The 25,328-nt window shown below is 58.4% G+C and overlaps 1 protein-coding gene across 4 annotated transcripts in view; it reads right to left on the bottom strand.

Annotated features, from left to right (window-relative positions):
• CORO1C (coronin 1C) overlaps positions 1 to 23,779 on the bottom strand; it is a 49,040-nt gene extending 25,261 nt beyond the window's left edge. The window contains exons 1-2 of one of the 4 annotated variants that reach the window (XM_066979083.1): positions 21,005 to 23,779; positions 14,694 to 15,938 (exon numbers count right to left, since the gene is read on the bottom strand). In XM_066979083.1, the coding sequence (XP_066835184.1) occupies positions 15,682 to 15,938; positions 21,005 to 22,490 (1,743 nt within the window). In that variant the 5' untranslated portion in view covers positions 22,491 to 23,779 and the 3' untranslated portion in view covers positions 14,694 to 15,681. Of the gene's footprint in view, positions 1 to 14,488; positions 14,623 to 14,693; positions 15,939 to 18,495; positions 19,775 to 21,004 lie in introns of those variants that run through there. The other 3 variants (XM_066979084.1, XM_013173223.3, XM_066979085.1) reach the window with 3 other exon arrangements.
• Positions 23,780 to 25,328: the final 1,549 nt, after the last annotated feature.

Here is a 25,328-nt window from a genome sequence, read left to right as displayed (position 1 = left end):
CGGCAGCGCCTCTCGCACCGGGCTGCTCGCGCTCGGAGCCGTGCGAGCTCCCTTGGGGACGCAGGGAACGCTGTCCTGCTCCTGTCCCCCGCAGGTGAGGAGCAGGGCAGGGCCCCGAGCGAGCCCCCCCTGCTCCGGCACAGCTGAACGCGGCGCACGAGGCCCTGCCAAAGCATACGCTGCACGGACAAGGGCCGTTTCTGACCGCCCTTTAAGTCTCCTGAGTGAACCCAGTCACTTTGAAGCTACAGAAGAGCTGCAAGCGCCATTTCGTTACAAACTCGTGCAGCTTTACCAAAAACAACCATCGTTTCTCAGTGCAAAACGCCGGGGTGCTCAAGAGGTCCAGAGGAGAAAAGCCCCATACAAACCTCTCGGCGATTGCCGTCGCATGACAGGGGAGCTCAGGCTTCCCCCGTATACTCGCTGCAACGGCGCCACACACGTTCTGCCAAACGTTTCTTAACGCAAAAACGCGGGGCCCGGCCCAGCCGGACGCACCCAGTGGCACCGCAGGGAAGCGGTGGAGCAGGCGCTGCTCGTCAGCGCCGGGCGCCGAGAAGAGCAAAGCCCGGCCCGCGGGGCTGCGGCCCAAACCGCCGTGCCACCGTCTCGTGCCCGTCCACTGCTGCTGCTCCGCCAGCAGCGCTTCTGCTCCGTTTGTGCACGGAGGAAGGGGCCGAGGCACGGCAGGGATAGGAGAGGCCGGGCGAGCGGGCGGCGCGGCCACGGAGGGACCGAGGAGCAGCTCCGCTGGCCCCGGGGGGACGCACCCCGCACCCCCGTCCCATCCGGAGGGGCCTCGGCCTCACCAAAAACGCACGCGGAGCCTGAAGAGGTGAATTTCGGCCCTGCGAGAAATGAGACGCCACCCCAGGCCTGATTAGGACGCATCGTGAAAAAAAAAAAAAAAAAGGCAGTTCCATGCCCAGCGTACCGCGTAGCCTCGCCGACGGACCCAGCAGACACCGACGGACCTGGGAGTGTCTCCTCCCGGCTCGAGTCACGGCGGGGCAGCACGGCGATACCTCCGTGGCTCCGGGACCCGCTGCCTCCAGCCCTGCCCTCGGCTCTCAGCTCCCAGCCCAAGGCAGGGCTGTCCCCGGCCACCCCGGTTCCTTTGCCGGTCACACCGGTAGGGCTGGGCTGGCGGCAGCGCTTTGGGGCCACGTCCCCCGTCAGCAGCAGCCCCCGCGGACGCTGCCCGGAGCGCTGGGAAGCCTGCGGCCGGCTCAGCCCTTTCCCTCTCGAGAAGAAAAAACCCCGCGGGTCTCCGGCGGCCAAATCCTACTCACTCAGCTACCTGGGGTCCATAAGGGTAAGGCAACCCGCCTCGTGCACCGGCGGGTCAATTTCCATCACCGTTCCCATCCCGCTGTGCACCAGGATTGAAATCCGACGTTTTAGGAGGAGGTAAAGCCAGGGCTTCCCCCCGCCTCGCGGAGCTAACGCGCAGCAAACTGCCCAGCGCCAACGTCCCGTGTACACGGGGGCTTTGCAGTTTGTCCGCTTTAAGGCCGGGAACGCGGACCTGGTGGTTAATAAGAAGGATTATTTGTGGAGCTCGGGTAATTATGTCTTTCCTTCGCTCGCTCAACACCGGAGCGCCACAAAGAGAACGCTCCCTGCAAACGTCAGATACAGGAGGCCTGCCGCTCCCGTGGAAGGGAAACGTTTTCATCCAACGGTGATATCCCACCGCCTTGTTTCCCATTTGATAGAAACAGTCATTTTTTTGGTTTGTTTTCTAGGAATGACTCTTAAAAACGCAGAGTCGGAGTACCCCACAATACCCCCCTCTCGTTCCAAGGCGGATGATTGTCCGGGCGCTCCTTCGCCGCCCTCTCCCCCCAGCTCCAGCTCATCCCTGCGAGCAGGAGCTCTCCACGCGAACACATGGCGAGCAGCCTCCGCTCCTCATTTCCATAGCAAAGGGAGTGATTCTTGGCTTTGGATCACAGCCATTTTGATCTGGCTGCTCTCCAAAGAGAAGGGGTGGGGGGGTGGGGAATAAAATATGCGTGGGCTCCAGCTAGGCAGAGGGGCGAGCGCGGATCTTTCGGCACAGCACAGAAAGCGAGCAGGTGGAAAACAACGCGGGGCTGGTTTGATCCCCAGCACCTCCAGGAGTCATCCCCTGCCTCTTGCTAGAAGGGAAGAGCGTTCAGCATCCCGATTTGTTCTCGGTACTGAAGCCCAAAGGATCCTCTCCTCCGCCGTCCTCAAACCCAGCAGAATTTGGGAGCAGGCTGCAGGCGAGCAGCGGCCGGCCCCGCTCACCTCCGGGATTTTGCGGAGAAGCGACGACACCCACCACGATTTGCCGTCCAGAAGAGCGGTTCGGCCTCGGCACGGCAGCACGGGCTGGCGACGGGACACCGCGACGGGGCTCAGCTCTCGGCGGCCAGGCTGCAGGGCGACGTTTCGGAGCGTGAGGCTTTAAAACGGGACGGCTCATTACATCACTGTCTCTGCTGCTACGTCCGAGACGAGGAGCTGGAGCGATCTTCGTACACTTGCTAGACAGGAAATGCTTTTTTTTTTTTTTTGGGGGGGGCGTAAAGTACAAGTTTGGAGGATTTAAAGCCTGGCTGCTGGGAGCTGAAAAGGAGTTTAAATTTTGCCAGAGCTCCAGCCCTCAGCACAATTAAAACGGGAGCGCCCGCCGCCCTGCAACGGCGGCTACAATAGAAGTGCTGACAGCTCCGCGCCGGCGCTGATCTCCTGGACCTGCCGCGTGGCACCGGCACCTTGCCTGTCCTGCACGGGGGCGCAGCAAAGAGCCTGCTGTTCGTTTTCATTAATTCCCCCACCCCACCCCTCAAATGTCAAGTGACTTCCAGCTGAATCGCACCTCCCGTTCCGTTCCGTCTCCCGCTGCCTGTGCCCGCCATATGGCTCAGGCTCCGGCCCCTGCGTCAGCGTTTAAAAGGATCTCGGATGCCATCAGCCGCGCTCGCACAGTGCTACTTTTCATTCCGTCCCTTTCTGATCTCCCATCATGATGTGTCACAAGAGCTACCATGAGCTTGCCCATTTTCCTGTTTATAAAGGATTTATCTGTCTAGAGAGGCCAACAGATGTATTTCTGTGGCTTCGGAGGGTTTTCAGCCTGCTTATGCAAGAGGAAACGCATCCTGCTAGGGAACACTTACAGGAAAACCCCCCACTAATGGCAAAATCCTGCTCAGCCCATGTGACTGGGAGCCCTTCTGGAAAGGGCGACGCTTGAAATAAAAGGCCGGTTTCAGTCCCAGCCAGCCGGAGGCGACTGCTCGGGGGGGAGGGAGAGCCAGTCCACCAGACTGGGAGAACCGTGCTTCCTTCTGACACGCTGGTATTTGGGGCTGGAGAGCAGTAGGGCTTCTCCTCAGACGGAAAACCCGAAGAAAAGCACGTTGCAATGGTTATGGTAGGCCCCCAAACGCCATTCAACATTGGCTGTATCAAAGAAGCTCCGTGAGCTCCAGTGGCAGCTCCGAAATAAATTTGGTCTCAGGTAACGATCAACAGACAAGGAGAAAGACCAAGGCACCACAGGTGATGCCACCGGGGTGGGTTACCACCGATGCCTGCTGTAAGGGGACACCTGCCCCGCACGAAGGGTTGGACGGGGCGGGCGGCCGGGCTGGCGACATGGCCGAAGGGTTCCTGGGCCGCGGAGGGGGAAGCCTGCATCCCTCGAGCATCAGCCGCACAGTCCGAGGTCATCCTAAAGTCACCTGGGGTGAGGCTCCTGGGCCTAATCTGCAAAAGCGATGAGTGCTCAGAGCTGAAACCTTTTCAAAAATACATCAGAAAGGACAGTGTAGTCCTAAACCCGTAACCAGGCCCCAGGGGTTTCAACCAGAGGCCCAAGTCCTGCGCACGGGGCCGAGGAAGCGCCCTCGGTGCGGTGCTCAGCCACGCGCACGAAGCAGCTGGCCGCCACCAAGAAGCCCATGAGGAACCCCAGCGAGTCGCCCTACAGATGGTTTTGGGCATCGCACAGCGGATAAGGCCCAGAGCCACGCATGGAAGGGGGGATGCGAGCACCGGGAGGCCTCGAGGAGACCCCGTCCCGCTGCTCCTCCCGCGTGCGCGGAGCCCTGCCCGCCGCCGGCACCGCCACCAAGGGGCCGGGGGACGTGGGACTCCCCGGACGGCCTCGTCCCAACGCACGCGAGAAGGGGAAGAGCTGAGCGCTACCCAGGTATTTCCCCATCGCTTCACGCTCGCGTTTCTTCATCTTGCGGCGCTCGGTTGTGCAACCTCAGCACGTTCCCTGCAGCCCACGCGCGCGCATCGCGCACCAGCAGCGGCGCACGCGCGGCTGCCTGCAGCCGTACCCTGCCTTACGCTCAGCTCAATCCCACACACACGTCCCTTAAAATGCTTAAATGTTCACAGCCTTCCCATACTAACCACGGCAGAACCTTAGAAGAAAAGTTCATCTAGAAGACGAGCTCGCCAGGTCGTTTTAAGGACAGCATTTGAGGAGCAAGGGAAGTGAGGAACACCCAAAGGAAGCAAGCAGGCAAGCATTTGCTGGCACCCACTGTCGAGGCACGCTGATAGCAAGGATGGCAAAGGCAATCGGCTCTTTGAAAGCAAACGGGCATGGGTCGAGAAGCCCCAAAGCAGCCCGCAGGGGACTTTGGGGTGAGGACGTGTTCCGCAGGCGAGGCCAGGGCTGGGACCAGCCTCCACACGCAGATTCACAGCGGCTCTCGGGGCGGAGAAGCAGCGTGGCAGCGGCAGGGCTGCGGGAGGACTTCGTCTCCCTCTCCCAGTATCGAGGGAATCGGCGGGCTCAGTCTCACCGTATCAAGTCCTGCGATATTTGGGCAGGGAGGAAGCGAAGGGGGGGGGGGGAAAAAATAAATCGCGCGACCACAAAAATGCAGCTCTCCCCAGCACTTCACGTGAAACCTCTGGTAGGAAAGGGAACCACCACGAATACCTTGCCTCGGTGCTATGCTCTTAAACATAAAGCCATTCCCCCTGTGGAGTACCATTTCAAATCCATTCACTTTGAGTCCGCTGCTGACAGAACTTTTGTTTTCAGATGTTCAGAGTTATTTAAACCACGGGCGAACACTACTACAGATGGTCACAATTCCAAAATACATCATATTTGTGCACAGATTATTTTCAGTCTTTGGTTACTTTAGCCTAGGTTGAGCAAGACCCTGCCATCTGATTTCACTTCATTTTAAAGACAAAAAGCTGGAATCTGAACTTAATACTGAAATTTCCAGCTGCTATACCACTGGCAAGATTCTATTTTGGGATGGGAACCTAAACCACAAACTACCAGGGAATTCGATTATATCTCAACTGGGGAGCACAGCACATTCAAAACCGTAACACAACCCCAAACCTAAAATAAGCTGGAATCGCTGTTTGGGACGAAACGCAAGGTGTTGGTTCTAACTTGTGAAATACTCGATAACGACTGTTTTTCAGGGCTGCACCCCAAAACAACCACGCTGTGACTGACAGTAACACGAAGAGCTCCGAATCAGAAGTGCCTGTAACGCCCAGAGCTCCCAGGCACCGAGAGGCATGGATTATTTCGGCAGAGGCTGCCCTGCACGTGCTCCTCTCACCTGCGTATCCCCCACGCCGGGGCTCCTTTCGAGCAGCGGATATCTTCGCTTGAAGACCCCTGGGTACGCAATTCACCCCCTTCGGTACGCGGTCCCATTGCTCACGCCGCTTTGTCGCTTTTACCTTACCAGCTGCCGTTACATCGCTTACCGCAAGCTACGGTGACAGAAGGACACCGCGGTTGGAACTCGTTACCCAGAAGAGAGAGCGCTGTCTGGCTTCGCTTAATCTGTGTCGTCTGCCATGAAGCCATGGCAACGAACGCACACAAAAATCCTGACACAAAACAATTTATCAGGCGGCTGCAGCGGGACGGGTAGCTGGTAAGGAGACACTAGGGCAGTGGCGCAAACACAGACCCGACACGGCGAAGCACCTGGTCGGAGGGGCTCCGAGGAGCCAAGTGGGTGCTCTCCGGCTGCCCCCACACAGCGACCACCCCCAGCAAGTCTCCCCTCCTGGGGTCTGCATCTTTGATGGCACCCTCAGCTAGCGATGGGCAATAATCCCCCAAAATTGGGTTATTTGGATGGTGGCAGTTTAGCACAGATTGGGCACAAGCGGTTAGCAAAGACGAAAACGGTGTAATAACCAAGGACGGAGGGGAGAGCTAAGCAGAGCAGAAAGCGCTAAAACCCAGGACCAAAGCTCACAAGGGCACACAGCACGCGCAGGAGAGCACGGGGATGGACACCTGTGAATGAAGCATCCCAGATGCCCGAGTCCATCCCTACATTTCAGCTTCTACTTCTGCTGCCACCAGGGACAGTAACTCAGCCGCGAGCACCAGGCAGGCAAGGGGAACCCTGCCCTGGAGCAGGCGAACTCTCACCCCCAGGCACCGCCACAGCAGCGGCTGCCCGCAGAAGGCCTCGCTCTGCCTTCCGCGTGCTCCCCTGCAAGAGCCTTCGTTCTCCTCCACCGGAATAAACACCAGAGATTGCCTCTTCACACACTGTATGCTCATCTACTGCCAAGAGACAGAGCAATATCCTTCCAACGCTGAGCAACAGCCCTATGAACTCCAGCCAGAGACATTACACCAGCACGATGGAAGATGCTACTTACAGCCCCGGGGACCGACCGCATCACCCCTACAGTAAAAGCAGCACAAGGCACAAAGGGGAGAGCCGCAGGGCTCCAGACCACGCTCTGACCCCGAGGAAAACACGAGACAGAGAGCACACCCCCCTGTGCAGAGCTGCAAATCAGCAAGCCTGTTAGGACGGCCAAGCTGCAGGATTCCTGTTAAGAGAAGTATGCAGATAAAACGCTTGCTCCATACAGCTGACCTAGTTCTCTTATCAGCACAGCCGAGCTAACGAGGAAGTATCAATCTGTTCGGAGCTGCTACCCCAATTTGCGGGGTTCTGCTCTCTTGAAGGCTGCACGCAAGCTTCTTCTGAGATCATATTCCTGAGTGACATGTCATAAGCTTTTTTTTTCCCCCTTTCTCCTTTTAATCTGGGAAATGAGCTTGGGGTGAAAGCCCAGTACCAGCTAAGGACGGTGGTTATGAATGCAGGAAGAGCTCCTCTCCACCAGAGCTTCGTTAGGTTCTTCCCAAATCACCGTCTCAAACCCGGCTGGAGCCCACCACGTCCCACCGTTCCCGAGCGATCACCTAAGGCACGGGCACTTCTTTCGAACACGACCGAGTCCTAGCAGCAGGAAAGGGCTGTATTTTCCCCTACAACTTGAAGCAATCCAACATGCCCAAATGAAGTAAATGGCAAACGTAGTCTGTGTCTGAAGCAGCTCCTGGTCCAGGGTGCAGACCGTGCCCACCAGCGATGAGCCCAAGCGGTACCTGGGTGCCGGGAGCCCAACACAAAAGCACGGAGAGCAACACGTGCAGGATTTCCCCTTCTGCACCAGTCAAGAAGAGGTGCAGACACGAAGATAATTCGGTTAACACGGTATTTTCTAAGGTAAGCACGCTTCCTGCTGAACTCCAGCGGCTCTAAGATATTCCTGGAAACGTCACGCTGCTTCTCCTTGCTGACAGTTAACCGAATCACGCCTTAAAAAAAAAAAACGGCAGGAAGATTTATCAAAAAGAGAAATCTCCAAAGGCTTTGATAAACTGTCTTCTATTCCTCCTGAATCACAACACGCCGTGGCATCCACAGGAAGAAGCTATAAATGCTTCTCACAGCGTTGGGTACCGGCCCTGAGGCACCGTGGCCTGAGCCCCCCCCCCAGGAAACCCAGGCCTGCAGAGAGCCGCGCCGCTACAAACACGGAGCCAGCAGGGCCGCGAATTCCTCCCAGCTTCGAAATAAAGCAGAAACAACGGCTCAGCACAGCCCAGGCTCGCCAGCAGAGCCGCCAAGTGTGACTCAGACTGACCAGGCGGGGATGCCGAGCTCTCCAGATGGCCCTGCCTGACCGCAGGCCCTCCGCCGGGCGGCTGCGTGGCCACGAGGACGACGGCTCTGCCTCGGGGCCAGGCCGCACAGCAGGGCCTCTCGGGCTCACGCTGTGGCCGTACACGGTTATGGTGTCCACAGGGTCTGCTTCTGGCCCCGTGACAGCAAACACGATGACCCTGACGCGAGCGGTGTCAGGCTGCAGCCCCAAAACGGACCGGCGCGGCCGGCCGTGCCCTCACACCGCACGTCGGGATGGAGACACTACTCCAAAAATTAATAAGAGACTTAGTCAGCGCTCTGAAACACCTTGACCCGCATCCTATCTACGCCGGAGCCCCATCTAGTGACTCTCACTGCTTGCTAACACCCACCCGACAGGCGAGGCGCTCAGGCCTGGAGCTGCTTTTGCGGTTCTCCAAGTTAAAACGGCGACCGCTTGTCAAAGGCAAGGCAGCGTCCTTGACAAAGGAGATGCAGAAGGTTCAGGCTGGACGGCGTGAACACATTTCAGATTTTAATGCTGTACAAATAAGCTGCGAAATGGATCTCAATTCTCACAGTTGGAACTGGCACGTACTTCTCCAGATTTCCATTTGCTGTCCTGCCAGCTCTTCTGGCCAAGCAGCCTATAATTCAAAGCGCACCATTGTCATTCTGTCCCATTTCCGTAACGTGCAATTTGAAATCAGGGTTGGGGGGGAGGGAGGGAGGGGCTGGAGGAGGCTAAAACTCAAACCCAGATAGTTCGATCTGCTAACTCGACTTCAAACCCCCTATCTCGTGGTACCAATTACGGCCCCTCGAACATCCGCTTCAACAAAGGGCCCCGAGTTCAAACGCATTTCCTCTGTCCTACAGCTGCTCTTCGGCGCGGATCCATCCGGGACCGGAGCTGCCGCCCCGCGCCTCGGCTCAAACCCCAGACCACGCTTCGGGGCAGAACCCGGCATCGGGAAGGGGATCGAGGGATTGCAGCCTGCGTCTGGTGACCTTTAAGCTTTACTTACCTGTTGCCTCGACCGGCACGGTGCTGCGCACACAGCCTCAGCTTTCACCCCTTTGACGGGGCTCCTGTGGCATTCACAGCACCGCTGGAGGAGAGCAGCCGAAACAACAGGCGGTATTACACCCAGATAAGCCCCAGCTGGTTTTTATGTGATCTTTCGTAGCGCTTCAGAACTCCCCTAGCAGACCAGAAGATCAGTGTAGCAAGCGCTACATAAAAAGAACAAAAAGATAACCTCTGCCCCCAGAGAAACATCAGGAAGCAAAGCGAAGAGCGTAAAGATAACACACACGCATCCAAAGCGCGGTGCAACGGGAGGCCAAACCTGGGCAGCCTACTCCTCCAACCACATCTTGAGAGGCCTCGCAGAACCAACAAATCGCTCCAGAATGCGGCAGCAGCCAGGAAAAAGATGCTGGGAAGCACAACACCCAGCTAGGAGCGTTTTGTGCAAGGACAGCTATGCCTACACGTCACGCTGCGCTAAAGCAGAAGTACGTCTGGCAACTCGCGTTCGTCTGAGCTGGCTCTGAAGTTTTTCCTGCCTCGCAAACCCATCTCGGCAGATCCAAAAATGAATACGAACCAAAACAAATAAAAAAATAAAATCATCTCATCCTCCTCCTGTTCTGAACAGGACAGCTTTGGGGCTGTTCATTCCCCAAGACACCGATACTTACGCCACTCACACTGCAAGGAACTAACCGGCAAACGCCCAGACCTCGACGCGTGCTGGGGCAAACACGTGAGCCGCCTGCGTAACGCGCGTGCTTACCCTTCCCAGCGAGAAGTACTCCCAGCCTAGTACCTGAAGAGCCGAGCAAAACCGCTTGACCTCGCACTTCCCACTTGGAAAGAAGAATACCAGTCTGCTTCACCCAGACAACTGCAAGAAACGGTTGCGACGCGGCCTCGGTAGGATGAAAACTACCAACCCAACGCCACGCGTACGCCCCAAGCCGTCGCGCGTTTAGGATTCCAGCGCGAGATAACGCACGGTGAAGTTTCTGAGCATTTCAAGCGAGGGGAAAAATTAAAAAAAAAAGCGGCTTTGAGACCTAACGCGGCGCTGCGGCCGCTGGCGGGGCTGCGCTGATGCCTATCTCCGTATCGAGTGATCATCTGCCCAGACCCGCCAGCCTGCCCGGCTCCCCGGGGACAGAGTGCTTACTACGGCTTGAATTTGTTATTGCCTGCTAATCCCTGGTGGTGCTAATTATCCCCATTATCAGTCTGCCTGACGGTGCCTGACCCACGTCCAATATCCGAATTCGCAGTACCGGAGGATGTCGAGTCCCTGCCAGGTTTGCACGGAAGAGAGCCCTTGGAGAGGCAGTATTTGGAGACGGCACTTTTATACGTTTACGTGCGATAAACAATGGGTTTTCAAGGACCGAAGAACACAGTCACTATGGCAACTATATGCAGAACCAGGGGGCGGAGGGGGAGGGAAGGAAGTTCCCACATTTCAGAAGGCTGGGACCAGGGTGAGCCGAAATGCGGTACCCAGGCTGCTGGCGCTGGGAGCCGCAGGCGAAACGCAGCGCCCGGGTTCATGGTGGATGCAAAGAGGGCTTACGTCGGGGCAGGCCGCCCCCTCTGGCTTTACGACATCTGGAGCAGACACTTTTGACAGCACTGCAGAAATGGTCGCCTTAATATTCGGCTACGGAGAACGTACATGGAGTGAATATATGCAGAGGTTCCACGGCCAGCCAAGGTTTGCTGAAAACTTGGCACCTCCTCTGGAGAGCCACGGGAAGGCCGGGAACCTTCCGAACGGGAACACGGAGCGGAGCACAGATCTACCGAGCTGCAGAGGAAAGCTGCTAGCTCATCTCAGTGCGTCTGACCCCATCAGGCTGGACCTTAATCACTTTAAGGCAGATCCCACCACTACCCTAATGTCATTTCCACTGCTTTTCCAAATTCAATTATTAAAAGGGAAAACAAGAGAAACCTAATTATGAAGGACTGAGAGGCCCAGCTCAGAGGCGAGCAGCATCACGATAACTGATGCAACCACATCCAGCTTCCCCCACCGAGAGCCAGACCTCAACAGAGACATTACACGCTGCGAGCAAGAGACGTATTAGCTATCGCTTGTTATCATCAGCAGAATTCGTGCAAGACCCAGCAAACAGCGTTCAAAAAGCAAAGCGATAACGCTGAGGAAATGCCCCTCTAAACCAAGGAGACCTCTTCTTTCGGTGGGCACCAGCAGGCCGGCAGGCTTCGACAGAACTGTTGCTTTTTCCCCTTAAGGAAGGGATGCCATTTCCAATAATTCTGTCAAGTTCCTTGCTAGCTCCTGACCTGCAGAGCAGGATTTTAAAGCTTCTGTGGTATTCCATCACACGAGCCTCCTCCATTTCAGGAGCGCTTTGTGACCTTCTACAAAGATGACCGCTCTTAAGAGATTACAACTGTCTCAGTAGCGTGAAGAATTTTATGGGAGAAAGGTAAAAAAAAAAAAAAAATTATCTATTTGAGCAAGCGCGCAACAGTGCCTGAACAGACACCTTCCATTTTATGCTAAATCACTGCCTCCACTCACATCCTGCCATTAATTGTGACCATTTTCGCATTCACTACACAAACCTACGAGGCACGTAGAATGCTAATTCACAACGGAATGAAAGCAACGATGCCGTCAACAGGAAGAATTTTACACCGCTTATAATCGAGGAGCGGCCTTCGGCGCAGAGACCCGGGCGTCTGAAAGGACGGCACCTGCCGGCTCGCTGGCACACGCTGGCGGCTCCGCTCCTCCGAGGGGCACCGGCGCGGGCCGCAGCACCCGTCCCCGCTGCTGCACCCAGAGGCTGGGCGCCTCCTGCGTCACCCAGCACGCTACGTGCCGATGCCATCGGCTTAAAGCACACGCAAAATCACCTGCCGAGCAATTATAAACCTCGGAAAGAAACTAATAATCCATTTGAGCATAATCATTCACGCGGGAAAAGCAGACCGAGACAATCCTACTCGCAGATAAAGCGCCCAGTAACCGATTCCTACCCATACCGGTGGAATTATCCCAACACGGCTGGGATAAGCAGCTTCCAGCCCTAGCTTTCCTGAGTCACACCACTCAACCTAAACGCTCCTGCCTTAGTTTTGACGTGGCATTCACCCCGGTAATGTCAGCATCACCTGCATTTGTGCATGTTGTGACAGAAAATAACAGCTCATCTCCTGTCAGCACACAGCCACCGACGATCTGACTTTTCAGAGAGGTCCACGTAACCCGTGCAACTGTAAGCAGTTTTTAATCAGACCAATTTCGGCGTTAACAGCCCGAATTTAAACACACCAACAGTATTAGGTGGGGGAGGCTACAGGGAAAATACTAAAGGAGAACACAGGCATGTAGCTCTTGCTCATGTGCCCTGTAAATGCTTAAACTGGGGCACTCGAAATCCTCAGCGAGTTGCTGTTCCAACGCATCCTCACGGAAGGCCTGCGATTACCACGAGAGCCTCGGCAAAACACCATCAAAACAAACAAAACCAGACTTTAAAAGTCAAGCGAAATGTGCCTGCGAGTTTGCATAAAAGGACATTCCTAGCCCTGGGAGTGGTGCAGCGATGACCTCACCGAGTCGAAAACTCAGGCCAGGAAGTGTTTTGCTCATGTCTTCAAAATAGGAAGTTGGCATCCGAGCTAAGTATATTCCGAGGAATCAATAATCAAATTAAGAACAATAACATAAATCCTCCTCTAATCAAAACGCAACTTGGTGCTTTAATGAGCCATTTTATGAGACAGTCGTTAAAGTCTCTACTATTAAATTCGACATGATGCCTGTAACAGTTACCGAGAGCAGATCTCTCATAGCCCTTTGCTGTATCAGTCAAGAAAGCTGATATTTTACCCTTCTGTGCATTCCATCTCATTGCCATTACACTGAATCCCTGCCTTTCGCTTGGAGCGAATCCCAGAAGTGACAGATGCAATAAGCATGAAGATTTAACTTGAAAAATCCAATGATGTTTGAAAAGGCAGCTCACTAGAAGATAGAGCAGTGCCAGCGGAGAACATAAAGAGACACACAAACGCTGATTAAAGCAATCTGTAGGAAAGCCTACAAGTGACCATTGAAAAATTACTACCGTGAGGCGCTACACGAAAACAAACGCTCCCTGAAATACACCTGAGCGTGTCAGGTTTTACCGTGCTCCGGAAAAATAATAACACAAAACAAACAGGCACCGACTTTATCACAACAGCATCTGAGCTCCTACCTTTGTGTACACAGTCTCCGGCGAGCGTGAACGTTAGCTGCCGCGCACTCACCGAGACGTTTTACTGCGATCTGCCTTTTCCCCTTGAGCAGGGCGGATGATTCAACGCCTGCTAAAGGGAAAGCCGAGCGCCTCCTGCCCTGCCCCACGCGGGGGGACGAGCTGCCCCCTGCTCCGGCCGTGCGTGCCGCCCATGGGGGCGCAGGGTGCCACTCATGGGGCGCAGGGTGCCGCTCATGGGGCGCAGGGTGCCGCTTCGCTCGCTCTCCCGCGGCGGGCACAGGGCTGAAGGAGAGGATGACGCCCGGCAGCGCGGCTGCAGCCCGGCCTACGATTAAACCGGAGCCGGTAGCAGCGAGCCGAACGCCACGCAGCGCTGCGGTGGAAGTGTCGCTCGTCCACGTCGCCGACGTCCCCGGTCGCCGACACCGCTCCCCGCACGCAGCTGCAGCAGGGTGCTGGACGCGCTCAGAGCCCCACGGGCAGGCTGCACCCGCAGCTGTTAGCGCAGAAACCCCGCACCCACGGGCACCCCTCCGCGACGGACCCACGTCCGTGGCTCTCGCTGCCGTCCCCGGACCGCTCCCGGTACACGGGGGCACCGGGGGGTCGCCGTACCGGAGCCCCCCCCGGGAGCAGCCCGAGGCAGTACCGGGCCCGAGGCCACCCGTGGGGGGCAGCGCGGCAGGACCCGGCCCCAGCGGCCCCCAGCGGCCCCCAGCAGCCCCCGGAGCCCCGGCTCCTTTTGTCCGCCCTCCGCAGCGCCCCGGGAGGCGGCGGCGGCCCCGGGGGCTCCGCGCTGCCAGCGAGCGGGGCCCGGCCGCGGGACAAAGGGCGGGCGGCACCGGGCACCACCGGGCACCACGGGGCACCACCGGGCGGCACCGGGCGGCACCGGGCACAGGGCGGCGGCACCGGGGCGCTGCCGGCAGCCGACCGGGGGGGAGCCGCGGCCCGGCCCCGCTCCGCCAGCGGCCGCCACCTCCGCCGGATGCCGGAACCCGCGGCGGGGCCGCGCCGCTCCGCTACCTAATAAGGAGGCGAGCGCGGAGGAACCGCGGTCCGAGGCCGCCCCCGCTGCCCCCGCGGGCCCGGGAGCGCTGACAGCCGCTGCCCCGCCACGGGCCGGGCGCTAACGGGCGGCCCCGCCCGGCCACCGGAGGCTCCCGGCTCCCAGCACCCGCTCGGCCCCCGCCACCCTCCCGCCCCGCCGTCCCACCGGGAGCCCCCCCCCCTGCAGCCCTCCCAGCCCCCCACGGCCAGCCGCGCACCGCAATCTCGAGCTGCAGCCCCGCGTCCGCTCCTCAGCCCGGCGGAGCCACCCCCGCCGCTGCCGCCGCCGCCGCCGCCGCCGCCCGACTGACCGCGGCCCTCGGGGGCGGGACCCGCCCCCGCCTGGCCCCGCCCACCCGGCCGGCAGGCCCCGCCCCGCCCCGCCGCTACTGGCCCCGCCCCGCTCGGTGCTCCGATGACTGCCAGGGCGCTGAGCCAATGGCGAGGCAGCGCTCGCCTCCACGCGCGGTCGCGCGCTCTGTCCGCCCCGCCCCTCTGGTGGGGGCGCCCATAAAAGCCGTGCCGTGAGGGAGGGGGCTGGTGGCTGTCGTGAGGGGATGCCGAGGGGAGGGCACGGTCCCTTCACGGCCCCGGCAGGATGGGGACAGCCACGCTCCCCTCAGTCACCTCACCCCAGTACCTCCACAAACGCTTAGCCCCTCGCTGAGTCCATGCCCACAGTGGTCCCTGCTGCCCCTCAGAGCCTCTTCCCTCACAGCATGGCCGTGCCCAGCAGCAGCTCCCTCGCATTCAGCCCCTTTGCTGTGCTCACAGCCAGCCCCAGGCCGTGCTTTCATCTACAGGGTGCACACAGATGGGGACACGGAGGTGCTGAGCGCAGGATGGGGTGGGCTGGGGACACTCCGAGCACAGCCAGGGTTGCTCGTTCCTCATGAGCCCCTAGACCAGTTTCTCAGCAAAAGCACCAGAAAAAAAAAAACAGAAGTTCTGCAGCAAAAGCAAGCGTTGCCTCATCTGTCATGGTGGTTAGCTGGCGGGAAACAGCACGACCAACAAGACGGTGACAGAGCAGGAGCTTGAGCCTCTTCCCCAAACCACACTTCAGGGGGGGAGCACAGCAGCTGCCTCGAAACCAGAGACTTGCACGGTTGCCCCAGAAGTAAAGCAAGTTTTGGGGCAATCAGCTCGTATTTGCAAAGAGGGTTGTCTTCCTCGCCGCCATCCCACGGCAGAGGCCAATTGTCACTAACAGAGAGCAGCCGAGGTAGCGCGGCGAGCACCTCAAGGCGCCGCGCTTCAGTTCCTCCAGGAGCGCGGCGGGGCCGGTGACACCAGGCCTGCGCCCGCGCTGCGCGGTATTTACCATACATGGCCAAAAACCCAAAGCTAGTCCGACTTCCTCACACGTTTTGGCCAATATTCTCGAGTGCATTTGCATGTGGTTAGGTGCTTAAGGGGCCCAGTTTTTTTTTCGGGGGAGAGGCACGCCCGTGACTTCCTTTGCAATAGTGCAGAGTTTGGTGAAATTGTCGTGGTGAGCTAAGAGCCTCCTCTTCCCCCGTGAAACTGCAGCAGGAGCGCAAACCACGCCGCGTGAGGTGGTAGCTGGGTGTAAAAGCACGCAGAAGGCCTCTGAGAGCTGCATTTGTCGTGGTTTTGCTGGTCTGACTGGATGGCAGCTGATGGAAACACCAGATGCCACAGTAGCTACAAATTAAACAAACAAATGCTATTTAACGTTCGCTGAACCTTTACACGAGTTTAACCACCGCTTCAATAAGCAGGAAAGTCTCCCTCACGTACCGAGCAACACCTTGATAAAAAACGATACACCCAAAGATTAGAGCGGCAAGGCTGCGTCCCCGCCAGGATCCGCCCTCAGCACCGATTACCACGAGCTTAATGTCTGCCTTCTGAAAGCCAGCCCAGCACGCTCACACTCTGCCCTCATCCCTCAGACAACCTCTCTGCAGCTAAAAAAAAGAAGAAAGGCAGTTTGGCAGCCTCGGAGCAGACCCGTAGATAATCTGTAGTTTAGTGGCTTTGGATTGTGATTCATATTTTCCGTACAGGTACGTGACTTGCTGAAGGTCACATAATGAGTCAGGGACAGAGCTGATGTCTCGATTGCTGGTCCCTCTGCTGTCAGTTTGATATGTTTTGAACCTGTGCATCTGGGTTAAAGCGTTATTAAAACTGTTCGTGCACACATATACAATAGCACTTGTAATGCTGTGGTACTGCATGTGTACAGCTTTTAGCTCAAAACAGTGGGCAAGCTTGAAATGATGTTGTCATCACATAGCAGGCGATGCTTTCCTTGGGTCTGAAATACAACAGCAAACGTAGAAGTGCCCGGCGCTACCCAACAGCTTAGAAATAAAAACAAGTGAGATTTTGGCATCCATTTAAAATGGGAGTGATGAAAAAGAGAGGAAATGATACCTGTTGAATTCTCACTAATGCTTCATTGAACGTTTGGGTGGAAATGTTCCAAACATCACTCAGATCCCGACCTGGATTAACGAGCCGTGTAAATCCCAACAGATCGCCATACAAGGCGATGAAGAAATGACAAATATTTCGGGCTGAAGTCTCAACAACAGAAATAATGGCTGAGGATTTACACATGCTCTGTGGTTCCTCTGTAAACAGTAATCTTCATCACTTCAGCTGAATGAAATAATTCTAACAAACAGTACTTAAATTATAGCCAGTGTGATGCAAGCCCAACAGCTTGTCAAAATATGTCACAAATTCTAATTTTTGAAGAGGAAAATATCCAATTACCAAATTCTTGCAGCTACAAGGAATCCGACAACAGATTTTGTCCTTCTATTTTATCGGCACGAGCACGCCGGATGATTACATTTTGCAGAAAAGGCTGAGAATTTGTTCAAAAGCACATCTGACTGGTTTAAGCCATCGCGCATCTTACCCTGCGCTACGCTGATGCACGATTGCTGCAAACAGCCCATCTCGCAGCCTTTATAGGGAAACAGCACCGTGTCTACAGACTCCACCTCTGAAACTTATGTCAGCAGCTAAAATTAGCTTGCTTGCAAATATGCATCTATTCCATCCATGCCATAAATTACTAAGACGATCTTGACATGCCTTATAAGTAACGCATTCGGTATGCCTGCAGCCTTCTTTGCCAGCCCAGTATCATCAGCTCCGGTTTAGAAAAGGTGAAGGAAGAAGCACCAGAAGGTACAAGGGTGATTTTCAAAGGTGTGGAGCACAGCTCCTCGTCACCTGCCCGAGACGGACTCCCAGCACAGCACAGGGCAAATCCTTAGCGGAATCTGAAACAAACCTCAAGAGTTTGCGTCCGTGCGAGTCCCCTCCCCTGATGCTGGGTGGGCACCATGCTAACAGAAGCAGCATTTTAAGACAGCTAAATAAGACATTCAAGCATACCCTTCATGGAAAGCAGTGACTGTCTGCTGGGGTGGGTCTCATTAGGGCCTGAGCAGCTCCCCGGGGCAGGGCAGATGTCGGTGCTGAGTGCGGCACCTCTCCGAGGAGAAATGTTTGGGCTTGGCTGGCGTCGTGCAACGTGGCCCGGGGTGGCTCAGCAAGCCAGGATGGACAGCAACCCAGGCAGCCTGCCCCAGGAAAGTCACTCGGGGGATGACTTTATCTCAAACATTTCAATTTGCTTAAATCCTCATGGCTAAATATATTGTGAATGAAGGAAAACGGCTTGCGGAGGGTTTAGAGAGATCAGCAATTTAAAGTCTGGTTGTTTTGCAGCTTAACTGCTAAGTCATACAAACCATGCCAGACATGACAGTTTATCTTTCAGATTTCGGGACTGCAAGCATCCAAGTTATGCAACTTTTCCAGAACATTTGCGTCCGCTATCTTTCTATTTATTTCTTGAAGCCTTTGGATTTATTACTCTTAAAGAAAAAAAAAACCAGAGGGAGCGGAGCACCAGGCTGTCCTACCTGAAGGCTGTGTTTTTATATTTCTTCCCACAGGCTCTCTTGGTGGAGTTGCACCAGGCCAGACTGAGCAGTGATGAGAGGAGGTGCTCCCTTTGGCGTGGTGCTGTTTCACTTAATGCTGCTGGATGTGCCTATTTATTTATGTATTTCTTTTTATTTTATGTAAATCTGAGCTGATTGCAATGAAAAAAACCAATGCTTTCTACGCAAGGCATGGCATTCGATCTGCTCTCCCTGCCTTGCTTCCTCACCGGCCCATTAGGCTCACGCTGAGAGGCGAGGGTGGCTTTACCACGCTGCTCACCAGCCTCATATTTCAGGGCTATGTCAATGACCATCGAACGCCGAGAGCTGCTGAGGGCCGGTGGCTCTAAGAGGTGCCAGCGGCCAGCTCGCGGCGGTGGCCTCGCAGCGCTCGGCTCCCGGGCCCAGCACCCGGCTGGGAGAGCGCGAGCAAAGCCCGCTCGGCTGGGCCTTATTCAGTCCTCGGCCAGAAAGGGGAGCTGTGGAATTAGGAAATGAAGATGACGAGAGCGATACGCTCAGCTGGGTTTTTAAAACAACACGGCTGGGAAGGGCGAAGTGTGAGAGCGCGTCGGAGAGGTGGACGGGGAGGAAGGATGAACGTGCGAATTAAGGCAGAGGGCGAGGAGTCAGAGCCTTGGTTTTAGCCCCAGATCTGCCCCCCCTCGTGCCCCACCGAGGCCCAGCACCGCTTCCCGGCACAGCAAAGGGGGTCGCAGCTCCAGCCCCTTCCCCGCAGCGCGGCCAGGGACCCCCGGGGGCGGCAAGCAGTAAGGAGGCAGCATTAGGCCGGGGCGGTTATCAATCATTTATGCTGCTGTTATAAATGATTTAACACACATTTCATAAAGCGCATCTCACTACATGTGCACGCCCTCCTGCATGCTGTGTGCAGTAATACAGACGTCAGACACATCCATTCCAAGTGCTCTGTAGGAAAGGCGCAGAAATGCCTGCTGCCCGCTGCCTTTACACTGAAAGGAAATCTTGAAATGAAATCCTAGCTAGTCTTTTTCCTCTCCATCCCCATGTATTTTTCTTCCCCATCATTGCCCACGATCATGAAATACATCTTCCTTTTTTTTTTCCCCCCCATTTTTCCGCTAAAGGGGAGGTGGTCCCAAAAAACCTCATTAAGATGTCGGGACACCGAATAAAAACGAAGCAATTAGGTGCAACAGATGGGATTGTCTGCGTCGCCGTCTCCGCTATACCAGATGATTAACTAGGAGGAGAGTGAGACAAGAAAGCAGAACACAAAAAAAAAAAAAAAAAAGGATGAAAAAAGCAAGCTGTATTTTATTTACAACATGAATTTCCCGGGGTTGACACTTCCTATCGTTCTGAATGGCAGGAAAAAAAATCGGCCAGGCACCACACAGTGAGCGGGGGCTTTGAGCGTGGCCAGTAAGGTGAGGCTGGGCGCTGTGGTTCCTGCGGCACTCCATGTTACACTTATCACATATCCTAGTCTCGTCCTCATTATTCAACCAGTTTTGAAGCCTTTTGTCATCTTGCTCTGTTTCTCTCCCTGCTGTCTAGGACCAAGCTGGACTCAAGGTGCTGGAAAAATCAGAGGTATAAGAAAGGAATCACACAGAGGTAAATACAAGCAGGGTGCTCTTGTGCAGTCAGGCGGCACGAGGCGTGGGAAGGTGCCCGGTTAGAAGCAGATACGTTTTAAACGGACCACACCACAGCGAGAGCAGAGTGAGAAGCTGCCCCTGCCGTTCTCTATCGCAGCACCTCCACAGCTCAGCACCCAAGAGACTGCCATCGCTTCCCAGTCCTATTTCTTTACAGCGTGAGAGGGCTAACGTGTCTCCAGAGGCTTCCTAAGAGGCTAAGATCCGTTCCTCCTGGCTGTGGGCTGTCTGTTACCGCTGACACAAGCACAAACCCCACGTCAGTGTTCTTGTTCTGGCTCGGTGCTGTGGCTGCTTTCAACGCAAGTCGCTGACAACGCAATGTACCCGGCCTGGTGGGATAATCACACCTATTTCTTAAGTAAATGTGTTATTCAACCCAAAACCGGCATAGATTTCCCGTGCCCGAGCGTGTGTATTTTCCCTTATAAGGAGCTCCGCCGCCGCAGATGGGCAATAAGCGGGAGGTGCAGGTGAAGCACGGGGCTGACCCGTCCCTGCAGGACCCGAGCGTTCAGGTCTCGCCTCTCCCCATCCCTGCACCACGCTGCTGTTCCGCCAGCACGACTCCAACGAAGTTCAGTTATTTTATTTTTTTTTGCAGTGAAACGGCTTCCAAGCTGGTGCCGTTCCCTGAACGCCTTGTTCAGCTAAGTCACGGTGCGGGAGGGAAAGAGCCCGAGGAAAATCATGCCTCCTCGCGGTGCCGTAATTACACGGAGATAGACGACACTGGGTCGCCCGGCGGCTGGCTGGACAGAGGCAAATGAGCACACGTGAAAGTGGGAGAGGGTACAGCGCAGGCACTTCGGCACCGGCTCTGTTCATGACAAGCAGCACAGCTGGATATTGCACATCCTTGCGGCCAGGAGAGCCTTTGCCCAGCAAAGCCCCTTCCCGCAGGACAGATTCACCACCAGAAGTCTTTTCTCGAGGCTGCCGAACTCGGACCGACACCTGCTTTCCCTCCTACCTCGACAGGACCGTAGCTCGACCCAGCCGTGCCCCGAGCGGCTCCCAGCTGCTCCGGGCTCCTTCCAGCACCGCCTTTCTGCGAAGCTCCGCGCCCGCACCGCGCCACCGCTGCCCCCACCCCGCGCTGCTCCAAGCCCCCCCCCACCCCCCCACCCCGCGCCCCCTGCCTCACCTTTCCTGGCGCTGCTGGCCGCCGCCTTCCCCTCCGCTGCCTTTGCCTTTTCGAAGGTTTTCTTGGCGTCGGCGACTTTGAGCACTTTCTCATCCTCCTCCTGGCTCTTCCTCCCCTTCCGCTCCTGCTCCTCGGGGCCCCCTCCTCCCGGCGCCCTCCCTCCCGCCGGCTGCTCCGCGCCGCACTCGCCCGCGGCCGCCCTCTGCTCCTTGTCAGGTTTCGCCAGGGAGCTGCACGGCTCCAGCAGCGCCTCGGTCAGCGCCACCGTCTTGCTCATGCTCAAAGCCAAGCTCTCTTTGCTGTGCGACCTGACCGGAGGGGCCGGAGGGGTTTTTCTCATGCTGTACGAATCCAGCATCTCCAAATCTATTTCTTCGAGCCATTCCCTGCTCTCCAGGAGCTGGCTGCTGTTCTGCCTTGAAAGCTTCCCGGCGTCTCTAGCCGCCGCCGCCGCCGAGACCATCCTCTCCAGGCTCTTCGCCACCTGCCAGTCCACCTCGGGCTTCCTGACCGCGTCCTCCTCGCCGTTCTGGCAAGGGTCCGGCGTGCCGCCGGGCGGCGGGGCGAAGCCCAGCGCCTGCCTGAAGCCTTCGGCTGCCTTGCCGCCGTCCCTGGGGACGTGGGATACGGCTGCCGCTGCCTCCTGCTTGCTTTGCAGGATGTAATCCATGAGCAAGGCGTTGCGCTCGAAGCTGTCCGACCTGATGGGGACGCTGGGTTTGTTCCCCTCCGCGGGGCAGCTCGGCGCGGCTCTGCTCACCTGCCGGTTCTCCAGGCTGCTCTCCGAGTCCGAGCGGCTCAGCTGCCCGCGCAGGGCTCCCTGCAAAGCGTTGATCCTCTTGAGGCTCGGGCTCGCCACCTTCCCGTTCCCCGGGTAGCTCTCCTGGAGCACAGGTACCTCGTACTCCGCTTCCCATTCCTCGTCAGGCTCTGCTTCTGCCTCCTGCAGCAGCCGCCGGTACTCGCTCTCCTCCAGCCGGTACACCACGGGCTTCACCGTCCGGCTGGAGCCCGGCCACCTGTGCCCGACCTGCATCTCGTACACCTTCGGAGGGGCTTCTCCTTCCTCCCCTCTGCCCCGCGCTGCCCGTGCGGCGCCTTCATCCGAGCTGCCGCTCATCGGGGCCCCGGCAGGGACGTGCGCCTCGGCCGCGGGCTGGGGAAGGTGCCCCAGGCCCTCCTGGCCGCGCGGACTCTGCTGCAGCAGGGCGTAATCCTGGCATGCCACTGCGGAGGCTGCCCGGGACGTGGCGCAGTCTCTGCCTCGTGCCTGACTTGTGTCATCCCGTAAATATCCGCAGGACTGCCAGGTGGATGCTTCCATGGCTGCCAGCTCGGTCCCCGTGATCCCCGGTCCACCCGCCCCGCAGCCGGCCGGGCTCCCTTCCCACCTTGGGTCTCGGCAGACCGTCGGCACCGCCTTCTCCTTCCTCCGGCCGCCGGGAGAGACACGGGGGCAGCTTGGAAGCCTCCGAGCCTGGGTCATGTGAACCGGCGGCGTGCAGCCTCACGGCCGGCCCGGGCTGGGAAATGCACGTTGGCACGGTGGAGCCGGCGGCGGGGCAGGGGGGCTCCCTCCCGGCACAGAGCTGCTCCCTGCCCGGGGGCAGAGCCCACCCCGACAGCCGCAGAAGCTTCTCGGCCGCTGGCCCGTAGCCCCTCGCGGGCAGGACTCGCTGCGCGTCTTTCTCCGGGGGCTCTCCTCCTTCCCCCTGCCCGCTGCAGCGACAACTCCCCGAGGTCCCGCGCAGCGAAAAAACCCCCGGCTCCCCTCCGCTCCGGCTGCTTCCACCCGTTTGCTGCCAGGCCAAACGCTGCCGCTGCTGCGGGCGGGATCGCCCCCCTCGGCTCCGCCACGGATTTTGGGCAGCGCCTGGCACCCCCCCCCCCCGTGCCCCCAAGCCCTCTCCTTGCTGGGAAGCGGCGCGGTGCTGGCATGGGGCCCCCGGGGCCGGGGCCGGATACGCTCCGTGTAAAGCTTGTGGAGACACGGGCCGGCTGCGCTTCTCGGCAGGAATACGTTATTGCTCAGGGAATTACCGGGGCATGAGGAGTACAGCCCGAGATAAACAGCGAAAACCCAACGGCAGCCTCGGAAACAAGCCCCCCCCCAGCTTAGGAGCCTGCAAACCCTAACTCATCGAAAATCCCCGCTAACGTGCCGGGTGTTTCTCCAAACGAGCCCCCGAGCAGAAAGGGCCTCCCTTCGGATGCTGCTGCCGCCAAGCAGGCTCCTGTAAATCCTCCGGCGGCTGCGGAAGGGGGGGAAGCGGGGGGCCGCGAGGCTCGGGCCCTGGCCGCGCAGCCGTGGATGCCTGGCATGGCAGCGGCCGCGCCGGCTGCGTCGCCAGCGGCTCCCCGGCGCTTTGCCTTTTATGGTGCAAGCGCTGCCGGCCGCCCTGCCCGGCCCTGGGGAAGAATCCCGAGCCGGGATGCAGAAAAACACCTAAATCGGCCCAAAGGGCACGCGAGCGGGTGCCGCTTCCCGCGTTACCCCCCCCCCCCAAGGGTCAGCATCGCGAGGGACGACTGCTGTCCCGCTCCTTATCGGCCCGGCCGGCCCCTCGCGGGGAGATTTCTCGCTGCACGCCGTGGAGCCGCTCCGCAGCGAGACAAAACACCGTTTGTTACCGCTGGAAGGGCTCAGTCCCCGCCGAGGCCGCCCAAAACAAACCCCTCAGGGTCGCCAGAAACTTGACTGATAATTCATTTTTTTTTTTTCTCTTTGAGGCAATGCCCTGGCTGCCCATACCAAAACCAACTTCATTTTCTCTTTCCCACAAATTACGAGACGTTGTCTTGATTTTGGGGCTGGCAGGTGCGCAGCAGGGCTGGCACAGCCTGAGTTTGTCACCCCCCCCCCCCAGCCTGCCAGGAGGGGCTCAGCGAAACCAAGCCGGCGGCACAAAGCTTCTCCCCAGCTCTGCGGGCAAAGCACGGAGGGGAAAAGGCCCTGAGCCCACGGCCGAGCCCAGGAGCAGCCGCCAGGGACTCAGGGCCGCCCTGCTTTTCCCTGGGAGCTGCTTATCGAGCTCCACGGAAAGCCCAGCGGGGGAGCAGCGCCGTGCCTGCTCCCGGGCTGTCTGCATAAAAGGAAATGGCAACCACGGCCGCGCCGCTGCCGCCCGTCCCTCGAGCCGGAGAGGAGGGTGCTTTTAGGGCGGTGGCGGTGCCAGGGCTGGGGCCGAGGCTGGCACGAACGCGGCGAGCTCAGCCACGGCTCCCCGGGGCATCCTCGGCTGCTGCCGCCGGGACAAAACGTGGGCGCCTGCAGGCTGAGCCCCGCCGCCCCTTCCCACCTCTGCCACAGAAGCCGTCGCGCTGCTCCTGGGCAGTGCCACCTCCAAGCTTCTGCTCTGGAAAACATCCCCGTTTCTACCTCTTTGGACAGGCGGAGCAAGGTCCGACTGGGACCCAGCGCGAACAGCCCCAGCGGCACCGTGCTGGGGCTGCGGGCAGCCCGCGAGGGGCACCAGCGTCTCCTGGTCGTGGCGGGGGGGGGCTCGGCCTTGCCTTGCTTCTCTCTCTTCGCATTGCCTTGGCCACCGAAACCACCCTCGCCCGCCTGCCAAGCCCCAGTTCTCCCCCCCCAGCAGCACGACGCCCGCTCTCCACCCCTGCGGTCACCTAAATGTGCAGCCGGGACGGGCTGGGGGGGGGAATGGTCCCAGGGGAGCCCCAGCCACGAGCTGCCCACGGGGGCTCCGCTATAAATAACGCCCTGACGGCCCTCGGAGGGAACGCCGTTGCTCCAGATGTTGCCCGGGTTTGCCATAGCAACATCACAACAGGATGTGACATTCGGCCGTAAGGAGCGCGGCGCCGCAGAGGGCCGCGGCTCCACCAACGCCACAACAAAAAACCAGAACTTGGGGGCCCGGGTGGGCTCTGACACCGAGCCCGGGGCTGGGGCAGGGCTCCGTGCCCACCGAGCCGCTCTCAGGGCCGAGCAGGCCAAAACCTCCCCAAGCCCACCGCGAGGAGCCCGAGGCTCGCTCCTCCATCGCTTGCGGCCGATTTGCCCGGCTGGCGAGCTGCCGCCCTCGTGCCCGCGGCGCTGCGAGCGCAGCCCGGAGTCGTGCCTCCCGTGACATGCACCCAGCCCTGCTGGGGGGGAAGCTAAATCATTTAATTCACCCCCCATGACTCCGCGGACACCCTGCTCCTCACCCTGTGCACGTGAGGAGCGGGGCCGTTAGCACCGGCGAGGCGTGAAGCCAGCAGCAACCATCGGCTCCTTCCCTGGCCTGCCGGTGCCCGTGGGGTCAGATCCTGCGCCTCGCCCCTGGTGCCACGGGGTGGAGGAGGGCAGGCAGGACCTGGG

The sequence above is a fragment of the Anser cygnoides genome, chromosome 17 (assembly GCF_040182565.1).
Source record: "Anser cygnoides isolate HZ-2024a breed goose chromosome 17, Taihu_goose_T2T_genome, whole genome shotgun sequence".
NCBI lineage: Eukaryota > Metazoa > Chordata > Aves > Anseriformes > Anatidae > Anser > Anser cygnoides.
Note: the sequence above shows the minus strand (reverse complement) of the source record. Positions and strands in the feature narration are given on the sequence as shown.